Raw genomic sequence first — 12,262 nt, forward strand, 5'->3', positions numbered from 1 at the left:
TCAGTTAGGTCAGTTTTCTTTGGAATGGGTAAAAATATGGATCGCTTATAGTCAAATGGCCAAGTAGCTGTTTTTTCAATACTAAGGATTTTTTTTTCTGGATATACCTTCATGCCCGCTTCTCACTTCCAGGAGTATCCGTCACACAGATTTCCTAGAGAAAATGCTCATGTAAATGACCCAACCCAGGGTGACAAGGCACTTGAATCCTTGTATCTAAAAGTTTCTAACAAAGCAGAGGGGGGAAAAAAATCTAGGACACATTTGAGTCCATTCTCAAAGAAAAAGAAAAGAATTTTATCCTTACAGTTACTCCCTAACTTTATAAACTGTGCATCTTTCTCTCAATACTTAGTCAAGACGTTTAGCATCACCACCACCACCAATTATAAACTAAGTTTTCCCTTGTCATTTACCATCCACAAAATGGATTTCATGCAAACCCATTTCAAAACAAATTAAAATTACATTTTGAAATTTAAATTACTAAAAATTCTAAGGTTAATTGTGGTTTACCTTGATGTGAAAGTCATCATCAACAAGAATGTTTTCAGGTTTCAGATCTTTGTGTATTACGCCTTCTCCATGTAAGTAGCACATTCCTTCGATGATCTCCAAAATTATCCTTCCTTTTACTGAGAGGGGGATCCTGATCTAAAACAAAAGTAAACAAATAGGCCAAAGCAGCTACTTTATTAAAGAGTAAAGGGGTCTGCACCTCAGGCTATATTTTCCAGGTGCCCTTGTACCATGTCCTGAGCATTAAAATCAATGTAGGGCAAGCTAACTTTCTAAGAAATATTTCATTCTCAGGCTCCAAGGTATTTATGTTGTATCTTATCAGTATAATCATTATAATCCCGTGTCACACTAATAACCATATAAAAATGCTAAAAATTAAGCTGCTTAGAATGAAACAATGTATTATTCTAACTATTTAGGATTGTATCCTTAGTACACAGCATGGAGCCTGGAAAAGGGAATGTCTGTCAAATAAATGAATAAGTCCAAGACCTAATGGAAAAATGAAATGAAAACATAATGAAATGCTTTCACAATCTTTTAGAGGTCCCTTCAAAGAGATATGCTATATGCCTATTAAATGAGAACCATGTCATGATGACCTACATAAGAAGTCATGTTAAGAAAAATGAGAATGCAAAAGAATACATCACAGCAATTACAACGATGTACAACTGAATCCAGGAGATAACGTGATGGTGAAACTACACTGAAAGGCTTCAGGAAATCATTTGGTTGGCAGTTCCCTTTTCAAACATACCTCAAAGACATAGTTTCAGAGGTTTGTCTAGCCTCGATGGCAACAAAAAAAAACAAGGATTCCATTGAGAACTTTCAATTCTGTTATCGATTTTTCCCCATTTTGATCAAGAGTCTGCTACAACATCTTGATTTAAAAAAAATGGTTTAGCTTAAGAATATCTGCCTTCAGCTTTGTCCTCTATTAAAGAATTATGAGGGTGGGGAAGGGAGGGAATCAAGGGGAGCTGATATCAAGTAGCTCAAGAAGAAAGAAAATGTTTCTAACCAAATTGTGGTAGCAATTGTGGTTGAACTATGGAATGTTATGCTCCCTGTAAGAGCTCCCGATAAAATGATTTTAAAACAAAAAAGAATTATGAAAAGTTAGAAAAGAAGCTTGGAAAGTTTGGGAACAGTTTAAGTTAACAAGTTAACAGTGGTGGGAAATTTTGTAAAAGGATAGCAAGAAGGATTTGTCGTGCATTACACAAGTAGAAATTGTTTAAACTGCTGTTCTGCTATATACCTTTTCACACAAAAAACCCTGTGCTGAATATTAATTTTTTAATTTAAAAAGTCATAAGTCAAAGTTTATAGAGTAAATTAGTTTTCCACTCAACCATTCAGACACATTTTGCTTTGTCGCAATTGCAATTCCTACGATCTAACAGGACTCTTCCCAATTCCTCCCTATGTTGACCATTTTCTCCATCCTTATTTTCTGATTCGTCCTGCCTTTGGAGTATTAGTCCAAGGCAAGTGCCACCTTTTTATTCTTTTATGGTTGTTTGTTCTAAGGAATTCCACCTTACAGTCCAGCCTAGCATGTCACTGAAACTTGAAACATGGTGGTAACTGAAGCTCCAGGTTTGTAGGCTATCTAAGGGCCATAGCCTTAGGGTTCTACTGGTCTCTGTCAGACCAGTAAATGTGTTTGTTTTTTTTCAATTATTGTCCAGCTTTATTCTATATTTTCTTTTACTTTATGTAAGACCTCCTTTCTGGGTGGTCCACAGTGACAGCAGGACACCATCTGGTCCTGGTTTTAGGACTGAGAAGGCTGGGTTTCATGTGGCCTATTATTCTTTTGAATGAATTTGTGCCTTAATTGTCTTCACTTCAAAGAGACTGATAGCTGCACTGTAGAAGGCTATTCGTGAGCTTTTAAAATGCCAGTTGCTGCTCCTTGAAGCAAGATTTCTGCATATGCTATGTTATGCCAATTGACTTTGCTGCTAACCAGGACTGTCGCCATGAGTTCCTAGACCCAATGACTCATTCCCTCAAGGTATGTGATTATGGTTAATACATTTTCACAACTTTGTCTACTGTAGGCTCTGTTAAATTCAGGGATATACTGGCAGCACACATAAGTACATATACAGAAATATTCCATCAAGTCTAGCTATATTCATTGTCCTTATTTTATCTATGCATCCACTGGTAGATTATTACTACGCTCCTTCGATATTGAATATGTCACACTATTATTTACCTCTATTGTCTTTAAGTCTTGCTCCTCCCATTATCTTCCAGTATAATTTTGTGCTGACCTCGAACTCACTGTATATTGTCTTTCCCTTTTCACAAGTGAGAACAAGTCTGCCCTAAAGTTAGCAATTTCACCTTCTTTAACTTCCAATCCCTAGTAAAGGTCAAAGAATCTCTCTTTCTGTGTGTACACCTTGTCCTGACGTTCTACAGTAGAGGCTACTACAATGGGCTCAAACATACAGATAATTGGGAACATGGCGCGGGGTTGGGTAAGGTTTGTTTGACTGGATGGCGCATAACAAAAATAAAGTCTTATGCAATCCTCGTCCCTGGGCGATTGATTGATTTCATTCAGCCTAATGTATACCAGGTTCACATATTTTAAGAAGTGTTTCGTGATACACTGTTATACTTTACATGGCCTAGTCCACATCAGGGAGTGCATATCGCTATCCAGAGTGGAGTGGGGGTGAGCAGAGCTGACTGAAGAGAGAGGAAGTGGGTACCCACTCCAGAAAATCCAATTAAAAGGGCGCAGGGAGAAAGGGAGAGGGGAAAAAAAGAAAAGAAAGTCGAGAAAAGCAAGGGCAAAGGGAGAAAGAAGAGCTAATGAGAAGGAAAAAAGAAAATATTAGAGCAGTACAGTACTGGCAAATGGTCTAACCAGCAAAGATGCTTGCAGGTTTGATGAGGTTTGCTCTGGGGAATGAACACTTCCAACCACAGAGTTGTGTGGGTGCTGCTAAGCACATGGGTGAGGGGAAGGGCGGGGTGAGGCACCCATACAAGGAGAACAAAAACACTGGCAGTAAAGAAGGGGATTGACTGGCTACCAGCTGGGTGAGAAGCCTACATCTCCAGTCACTGGAAGGTTATGCATGATAAAGGGGAAGTTATCCCCCTGTGGTTCCCAATCACTGATGTGGGTGCTTGTACAGTCCGGGCGGGTCGAGGTGGTTATGTGATTCCGGCTCCAATTGGAACACTGCTTACAATATTTCAAAATGGCCACGCTATACCGGTTCCCAGTTCACCACTCCTCCTTAACTGCTTTTGTTCAAACTCTTCTCTTGTTGGTATCTGATGTGCTTCTTTATCTTTTCCTTTGAAGTTCTGGGTTTCAGAATGGTCACCTCTATCATTTCCCTTGTGCCAGGGATTGAACTGTATTCCCCCAAAGGCATGGTCAACTTGGTTGATCATGATTCTCGATGGGAGTTACAGAATGGTATCATTTGGGAGTTATAGAATGATGTAATCTGGCAGTGATATAATGATCCTTTATGATGTGATCTGATGGGGTAAGCCAATCACTTGTAAGAGGATTCAAGGTCAAGTGCCACCCTTCATCATGCATGACCCTTCATCATGTCACATCCTTGATCTGATGTAAAGGATGTTTTCCTTTTAAGAGGTGAAAGGGCAGATGGGTAAGTAGAAAAGGGGGGACCCACTATAAATAAATGTGAGAGAACCAGGGGTGAAGTGTGCTATTTTGACCCAAAGCCTAGTACAGGGGATTTCATGTGTAAAGGATGGTTGATGCCAAGAACCATAAAGATTTCTAAGGCATGCCAGGCCTACGGATCCTAAAAACAGAAAGCCGTCATCTTCCTAAACTGTGGCCAAGAGGAATAGAAGCCTTTCCCTAGAGCAGGCATTGTGCATTTAGACTTCACTGTGACGGAATAAATATGTTTGTTAAAGCCGTTACATGTGGTATTCCTGTTAATGCAGCAATAGACAACTTGTTCCTCAAGTCTTAGTTGTAGAAAGTCTAGATTGTCAGTCTAGTACCCCATCTTTGAGGCCCTCTGAAGATAATTGATCATTTATGTGGTTAAGTTGGTGTTTGTAGTTTCAGTTCCTCCTACTTGCCACTGTACTTCAGTTACATGAACACAAATACAGGAGACTGTTCCAGTTTCTACTATATAAATTTTAATTTTTTTTAAAAGAGAAAATTTAATTGTATGCACACACACCTGCCAGATGATAAACAGGCTGTTCCTTAATAGTTTATGTAGATGGCATTAAATTTGTAAGTGGAAAAAAAGTTATGGCAGTTACATAATCTCCTGTCAACTTTCAAAGGGGTGGAGTATAGCCTGTCAATCAGTCACAGCTTGATGACCTCATTTGGAGGCACGAAGGAGATAAATAACTCACTGGAGGCCATTCCTGTTGACAAGCCACACGGAACTATGCTGATAGAGCCAGAGCCCTGGTGCTGGAGGAGCCACATGGAGACACCCCTTCTCCCCCCCACCCCACCCCCACCCCACTGCCAGCACTGAGATGCTTCCACCACCACTGGAGCCACAAGACTTTCCACCCCCTGGCCTGTGATCTTCTTGCATTCAGCATCATTGCATGACTGCATGAGTCTAAAGAGGAATTTATGGACTAGTATCTACATATGGGGTAATACCAGATTTATGGACTTGATCTGGACTGGGTTGGGATGTTTTCTTAAGGTATAACTGCTCTTTGATATAAAGTTCTGTCTTACACACGAGTGTCTATGAATTTGTTTCTCTAGTCAACCCAGACTAACATAAATTTCAATGACTTGATTCTTGTCAACCCCCAAACCATATTTAATCCATAACACAGCTGAGCTGAATATTAAAAATAGGATCACCACCACACATAATAGGAGAGGAGATCCTTTCTCTTCCCCATCGGTTTATAGTGGATTTAAGGAAAAAAATTCTAAACACAGTTGGTCACCCTTCCAACCGCCTTCTGCTTATCTCTTTTGTCCTCTTGAATTTTGCCCGAGGCTCAGTTGATGTTTCTTAAGTTGGCCTAAAGATGTCCTAACTGATCTTGCTTCCAATCACAAATGGCTACATACCATACACTTCTAATCATCTCTAGTTTTGGAGAAGGGAGCAATCTGATCATGTTACAAAACTACATATGTAAGTTGTCATCTTTTATGCTTCCCACGAGTGTTTGCATCTTTTGCGAGCTGTGTGTCGACATGAAAGAAATCGCATAGCCTAGGACAGCTGTAGGGACACCGGTGTTACCACGTTTAAGAGCTTGCACACTGACTGGAAGGTCAGCAGTTCAAACCCACCACAAAGAAAGTAGTGGCAGTCTGCTTCCTTAAAGATTACAGTCTTATGAACCCTAATGAGGCAGTTCGACTCTGTCCTATAGGGTCTATGAATTGGAATCAACCTGATATTGATATGCCTGTTTTTTTTGGTTTATGACACAGCTATAAGGTGGGAAGGAGGGAAGACTTTGCAGAAAGGGGGACTATTTGTTATAAATGCTCTCTCTCTTTTTTTTTTAAACATAAAGGCTGTCTTATCTCATCATTCCTCACAGACAATCCATGCTTGGGCCAAACTCAGCCACTTGCAGTCAGCAAAATCTAGCAATTCTAGTTCCTTTGCACAAATCACTTTGTCTGCTAAGAACACTTGCCTCTCAATGTTCTTTTTCGAATGTTTTCTTTGCCCCTTCAAACACAGCTCACACTTCTTCCTGGAAGCATTTCTAATTTGTCCCAGGCTGGAGCGTACATAAGTAATCTGATCCTACAATCCACCATGAATCTGTCTACCCATATCTGCCTTCTTTCCATTACTGGTCAGTGCGACATTTACTACTGAGTTCTGAGCAACTAGCAAGACCTAGTTCTTTTTCTTTTTTTCAAGACCTAGTTCTTAATAGGTGCATAAACTTAAAAACATGTTTTAAAATTACGTTGTTTTGGCATTCAATTTTTATTTAAATTAAGTTGGTAAACAAATTTTATGTATTAAATCATATCCAGTGTCTTTCATTTCCTGTTAACCTAAATGTTCCTTATATGCTGTGTACATGCATTCACTAATGTTTTTCTTTCCTTAACAGTTATATAATTATAATATCCATGTTTTAATTAATCATATGTAACTTTTATTTCTTACTTACACACCTATCAGAAAATGTACTTCATATGAAGATCAGAAGATATCTTTGAACTGTGGACCCTACAATGGCTCAAAAAATTGTCAAAAAATGAACTCCAATACTAAGGAATAAAGGCAACCTTTGAAGTGAGTGAAATAGACAGCCACCTGCAAAAACTGGTAAGGGGAAGACTACTCTCTAGGCAGGGAAAGTCAAGGGAGATTTATTTAACGGAGAACTGACTTCAGAAAATCTAACTCTCTAGAAATTTATGAATGTATGATGTCACTCCCATAAATTCCAAAAAAGACTACCACTGATAAATAACTCTAGTCAACAACCAACAGCGCCATCAGTGTCTCTGAATTGTGTGTCAAAGTTCTCTACCTCCCCTTTCAGCACTTGCATCAGGTTCCCTTTCTTCATGTACTCCATCACAAGAGAGTATCTGCCTTCCTCCATGATGACACCAAGGAGCTTCACTACCCGATTATGGTTCAATCTGTGCATCATCTTCCCCTCTTGGAGGAGGGACTCGTTATACCTGTGCGAAGGAAGGGTACTGTGTGAACGCAGGAAGTTATACCTTACTTCTCTCTCCCTCAATACCTCCCAGAAAACTCGGCCAACTCCTCCAACCCTCCCCTTCCCTCCACATCACCCGTTTTGTAACGACTTGTGTATCTAGTTGTATCTTCTGGGACCAGAGTGCACGCTCTGGAAGGGCAATTCTCTAATTCATCTTTGTAGTCTTCCTTTCCTGCCCTCAATAAATGCTACATCCGTGAGAAAATGGATGGAAAGTAAATGGACAACATAGTTAAAAAAAAAAAAAGCCCTCTAACAAATCACCTTTTATTTTCATTTTAGGGCTAGTTCCCCATGAAAATGTGCATCAGGGGGAGTGGGGAGCAGGGAGGGAGGGGGAAAATGAGGAGCTGACACCAGGGCTCCAGTAGAAAGCAAACGTTTTGAGAATGATGACGGCAACATATGTACCAATGTGCTTGACGCCATGGATGGATGTATGGACTGTGATACGAATTGTACAAGCCCCCAATAAAATGATTTTTTTAAAAGAAAGAATATGCGAAGAAAAATTAAAAAGCAAATAAGTCTATTTGCCATGATCCCTCCTATTTTATTTCCTCATTCATCACCCCTTAATTTCCCTTTCATTTTACTTCCATTAATTACTGGCTGTGAGCATTTCACAAGTCACCAGTGTCTGAATCCTCCTGTGGGACACAAAGTGAAAAATAATAACGAACTTGCAGGGCTATTGCACCATGTGACATAAAGGCCATGTACTCAGATTGAAACCACTTCTCTCTCCTTTTAGAGCCCGGACTGCCCTTACCCACAACACTGCCCAGCACCTCCACAATGATCACTCTTTGGGACAAGCCTTTAACTTGGCCCGTCTCAACTCTCCTCCCAACTCACTCATTGCACTTGGGCCCTGTGTACACATTTTTCAGGATCACATCTCCATGGATTCTGTGAAAACACAGAGACACTTTTCCAAAGCCCCCGCTGTCTATATATCTCGTTTTCAGGAAGTCCGTCGATTTCATCTTAATATCATCCAAGAACACATCTGGTTGCATTTTTAATGGGAAGGACAACCAATAGTATAGCAAAAGCCGTGCCTGTACTGGAAAAAGAAAAAGACATCTCGTTATAAATGACCATAATTCATAAAAGTCTTGAAAAGTTCCACCCCGTGGTTGGTGTAGCTTTACTGCTAGAAGACACAGACTTATCGTCTCTATGATGAGCTATTTTTTTTGTATGACAAAGAATCACAGGAGACCATCATTTTTAATTCTTAGAGGAAGAATGTAATTTCATTTTTCACAACATGAAAGATGGAAACACTTTTTAAACTCCTGCTACCATAAGAGTTGTGTGAGCCAAAATAAAATGATTTACTTTTTTAAAATCCTTCTACAAAACATCTATTGGATATGCTGCACAGAATATTACAAACATCCTTTGAAATACATAGGTAAGATCATTGATAGGCCAAAGAAATAAAGATCACAGGACATAAATCAATAGGGTATCCCTGAAAGTGGTGCAGAGGCCCAAGGAATAGCCAATTGGGGAACTGCCAATCTTGCCATCCACACTGTAGGTTGTAAAAACTTGTCAGAGAGAGAACCTGAGGTTCAGAGCATGCAAGAAAGGATGATTGAAATTAAATTCTCTCCTCAATATGACAGAAGCCATGGTGACAACGTGGTTACACACTGGTTGGGCTGCTGCTACACATAAGGTCAGCACTAGCCATGGCACAGGAGAAGGATGGGGCTTTCTACTCCCATAAAGAGTCACAGTCGCAGAAACTCACAGGGGCAGCCTACCTGTCCAATAGGGCCCCTATGAGCCGGCATCGACTCAATGGCAGTGGATTTGGGTGTTTTTGTTTTGTTTTGTTTTTTCCTAATATAAATACTCCCCAGGGTGGTCCCTCATTCATAATAGAAAGGACTAGAAAAAAAGTAAGCCACATGAAAATTGTTTTGTGTAGGATGGAATTAAGAAGGCCACACACATGATCAGGGGGATGCACAAAAAGAAAATATCTAAAAAGACCATAAATATTTACCTCAGCCTGATTTCTACATGCACTGCAAGCCAGCCTAAGTTTCAAAAGAAGACCCAACAAATTGAAACAAACTGGAAGAGGCGAGTTCTCCTCTCCGTGGAGTACAGGGAATCTCTTTCAAAGTATTACTTAGACATGGCCCTTTTGAGTCCCCTGGTGGTCATACTAGTTAAGAAAGCAATTGTAAAAAATAGTTATGGGAAATAAATGAGAGGACAGACTACTAGAATTTTAACAATGAAAAAAAAAACCAAAAAAATCTGAGTTTCAAGGCTAAAACAGAATACTCAAATGTTCTGTTTTCAGAATACTAAAATGTTCTGTTCACAAGGCAAACAAAGAAACAGGAAAGCAAAGCACATTCAGAGAGCCAAATGAAAACAAGTGGAAGATCAGGTTGACTATATTAAAAGATTTTAAAACAAAAGCACTGAATATCCTCAAATACTAACGAGAAGCACAGATAAAAAACTAAAGGAAGTCAGGAAAACCATAAGTGAACAGAAATATCAATAAAGAGAGAAACACTATAAAACAGAACCACATATACAGGGAACACTTTGTATCTCCCTTTGGGATTCAAAGCATGTTTTCATTTAAATGAATGAACTGATTATGGCTTGAATATTTTAAATAAAATGACTGGTCATTCTTTTTTTTTTTCAGAAAAAAAAATTGACCCCAACAGAATTATGGGAGCTGAAAAGTACAATACCTGACATGAAAAATTCACTGGAGGGACGTAACAGCAAATATGAGGTGTCAGAAGGAGGATTCAGCCAATGAGAAGATAGGATTAATGAAACTATTGGGTTTGACAAGGAAAACAATGACGAAAAGTAAACAGAGTCCAAGGAACTTGTGAAACGTCATCAAACAAAACACACACATCTTATAGTAGCAGTAGAAGATAAAGAGAGACACAGAAGAATATTTGAGGCAATAAGAGCAGGTAACTTCTCAAATTTGATAAAGGACATGAATTTACACATTCTAAATGCTTAATGACCTCCAAATAGGATACACTCAAACATACCCAGACCAAGAAACATTAAAAATCAAACTTTGAAAAAGCAATGATCCCAAACAAGATCCCCAAAACAAGAACTATGCAAGCACCAAGAGAAAATGAATTATCAAAATAATAATAATTTATATAAATTATCAAGGGTTCCTGAGGGAGGGGGAATGAGGGAGGGAGGGAGGGGGAAAACTGAGGAGCTGATACCAAGGGCTCAAGAAGAAAGCAAATGTTTTGAGAATGATGATGGCAACATATGTACAAATGTGCTTGACGCAATGGATGGGTGGATGGATTGTGATGAGAGTTGTCTGAGCCCCAATAAAATGATAAAAGAAAAAATGATTCATCACACGCAAAATGTCCTCAATAAAATTAAGTGGTAGCTTCTTAAAATCAATGGAAGTCAACAGGCAATGAAATGGAATCTTTAAACAGCTGAAGCAAATAACTGTCATCCCAAAATTCTATACCTGGCAAAAATGGTCCTTCCAGGTTTGTTGCTAGCCAATCCCACCCCTTCTTCCCACCAACACAGTTTAGTGATGGCAGATCATTCATTTCATTGCATGGCCAGTTGCTCATCCTGCCCTTTCTGCCCTCTGACTCACTCCAGCATCGTTAGTCATTCATCTCAGTCCTTCCATAACCTAGCCAAAGTCCTGCCACCTTTTCCCCACTCAGTGACAGGCACCAACAGCATAACCTCAGGAGAGCCCTCCCACCACATCCTTCCCCCTTCTTCCAGCTGCTTCCGCCAGTCTGGCAAGGAGTGGTGATTGCAAGCCCTCCACATGCTAACCTGCTATGCCCACTACACCAGGCAGGACGTGATGGCATATGAGTGTGCACGCATACCTGACACTCCCCACCCCATCCTTCAGGAAGCAGCAACTACACCTACTAGTCAGTCACATCCACAAAACCCAGTAAGTGTCATTATATCCTTCTGCATCACTGGACAATTAACAACAGCCAAAGCCTGCCAACCTACCTCACTGCCCTGCAGAAACAATAAATAGAGACTGACGCTCACAAACCCAGCAATGCCTCCCACCCCCAAACACGATCTTACTACCATGGAGTCATTGCAGACTGTGGGTTTCTGAGACTGTAAGTGTTTGCGGGAGTAGAAAACCCATGGAACTGATGGTAGTTTAGAACTGCCAACCATGAGGATTGTAGCCCAATGTGTAACCACTACACTACCAGGGCTCCTAACACGTGATAGTTAATTTTTTTGTGTCAACATGGTACCTGTTGAAACACACAACTTTCCTTTAGTTATTTAATGCTTACTCCCCCCCACTATCATGACCCCAATTCTGCTATACCAGAGCATGTACACAGGTACAGATAAGAGCTGGAAACACAGGGAACCCAGGACAGAGAAACCACTGAGGACTGATATTGAGAGTAGCCATACCAGGAGGAAAAGGGGAAGATAGGGGGAGAAAAGGGGAACTGATCACAATGATCTACATATAACCCCCTCACTGCGGGGTGGACAACACAAAAGTGGGGGAAGGGAGACATCGGTCAGTGAAAGACATGAAAAAAATTATAAATTATCAAGGGTGCATGAGGGAGGGAAAAAAGGGGAGGGAGGAGGGAAAATGAGGGGCTGATACCAAGGGCTCAAGAAAATGTTTTGAAAATGATGATGGCAACAAATGTCCAAATGTGCTTGATACAATGGATGGATGGATGGATTGTGATCAGAGTTGTACGAGTCCCCAGTAAAATGATTTTTAAAAAAGAAGAAGATATGGATAAAGTTTAGCCTGTTAATTAGGTTGCAGCTTGATGATCTCCTTTGAGAGGTATGATGGAGTTAAAGGGCTCTCTGGAGGTGGGCCCCCCTCTGGTGGTCAGATCACCATGCTGCCTGATCTAGTTGCTCTGCCTCATTACAGTTGCTGCGCTTCCTGTGGGTCATTCAGTGCTCTGCTAAC

The 12,262-nt window shown here is 40.2% G+C and overlaps 1 protein-coding gene across 2 annotated transcripts in view; it reads right to left on the bottom strand.

Annotated features, from left to right (window-relative positions):
* The window catches only part of RIPK1 (receptor interacting serine/threonine kinase 1), a 76,286-nt gene that overhangs the window by 48,336 nt on the left and 15,688 nt on the right, over positions 1 to 12,262 (bottom strand). Inside the window, exons 3-5 of one of the 2 annotated variants that reach the window (XM_075555268.1) lie at positions 8,119 to 8,324; positions 7,060 to 7,216; positions 517 to 654 (exon numbers count right to left, since the gene is read on the bottom strand). In XM_075555268.1, coding sequence (XP_075411383.1) covers positions 517 to 654; positions 7,060 to 7,216; positions 8,119 to 8,282 — 459 coding nt within the window. In that variant the 5' untranslated portion in view covers positions 8,283 to 8,324. Of the gene's footprint in view, positions 1 to 516; positions 655 to 7,059; positions 7,217 to 8,118; positions 8,330 to 12,262 lie in introns of both variants that reach the window. The other variant, XM_075555266.1, reaches the window with a different exon arrangement.

The sequence above is a fragment of the Tenrec ecaudatus genome, chromosome 7, assembly GCF_050624435.1.
Source record: "Tenrec ecaudatus isolate mTenEca1 chromosome 7, mTenEca1.hap1, whole genome shotgun sequence".
Classification (NCBI taxonomy): domain Eukaryota; kingdom Metazoa; phylum Chordata; class Mammalia; order Afrosoricida; family Tenrecidae; genus Tenrec; species Tenrec ecaudatus.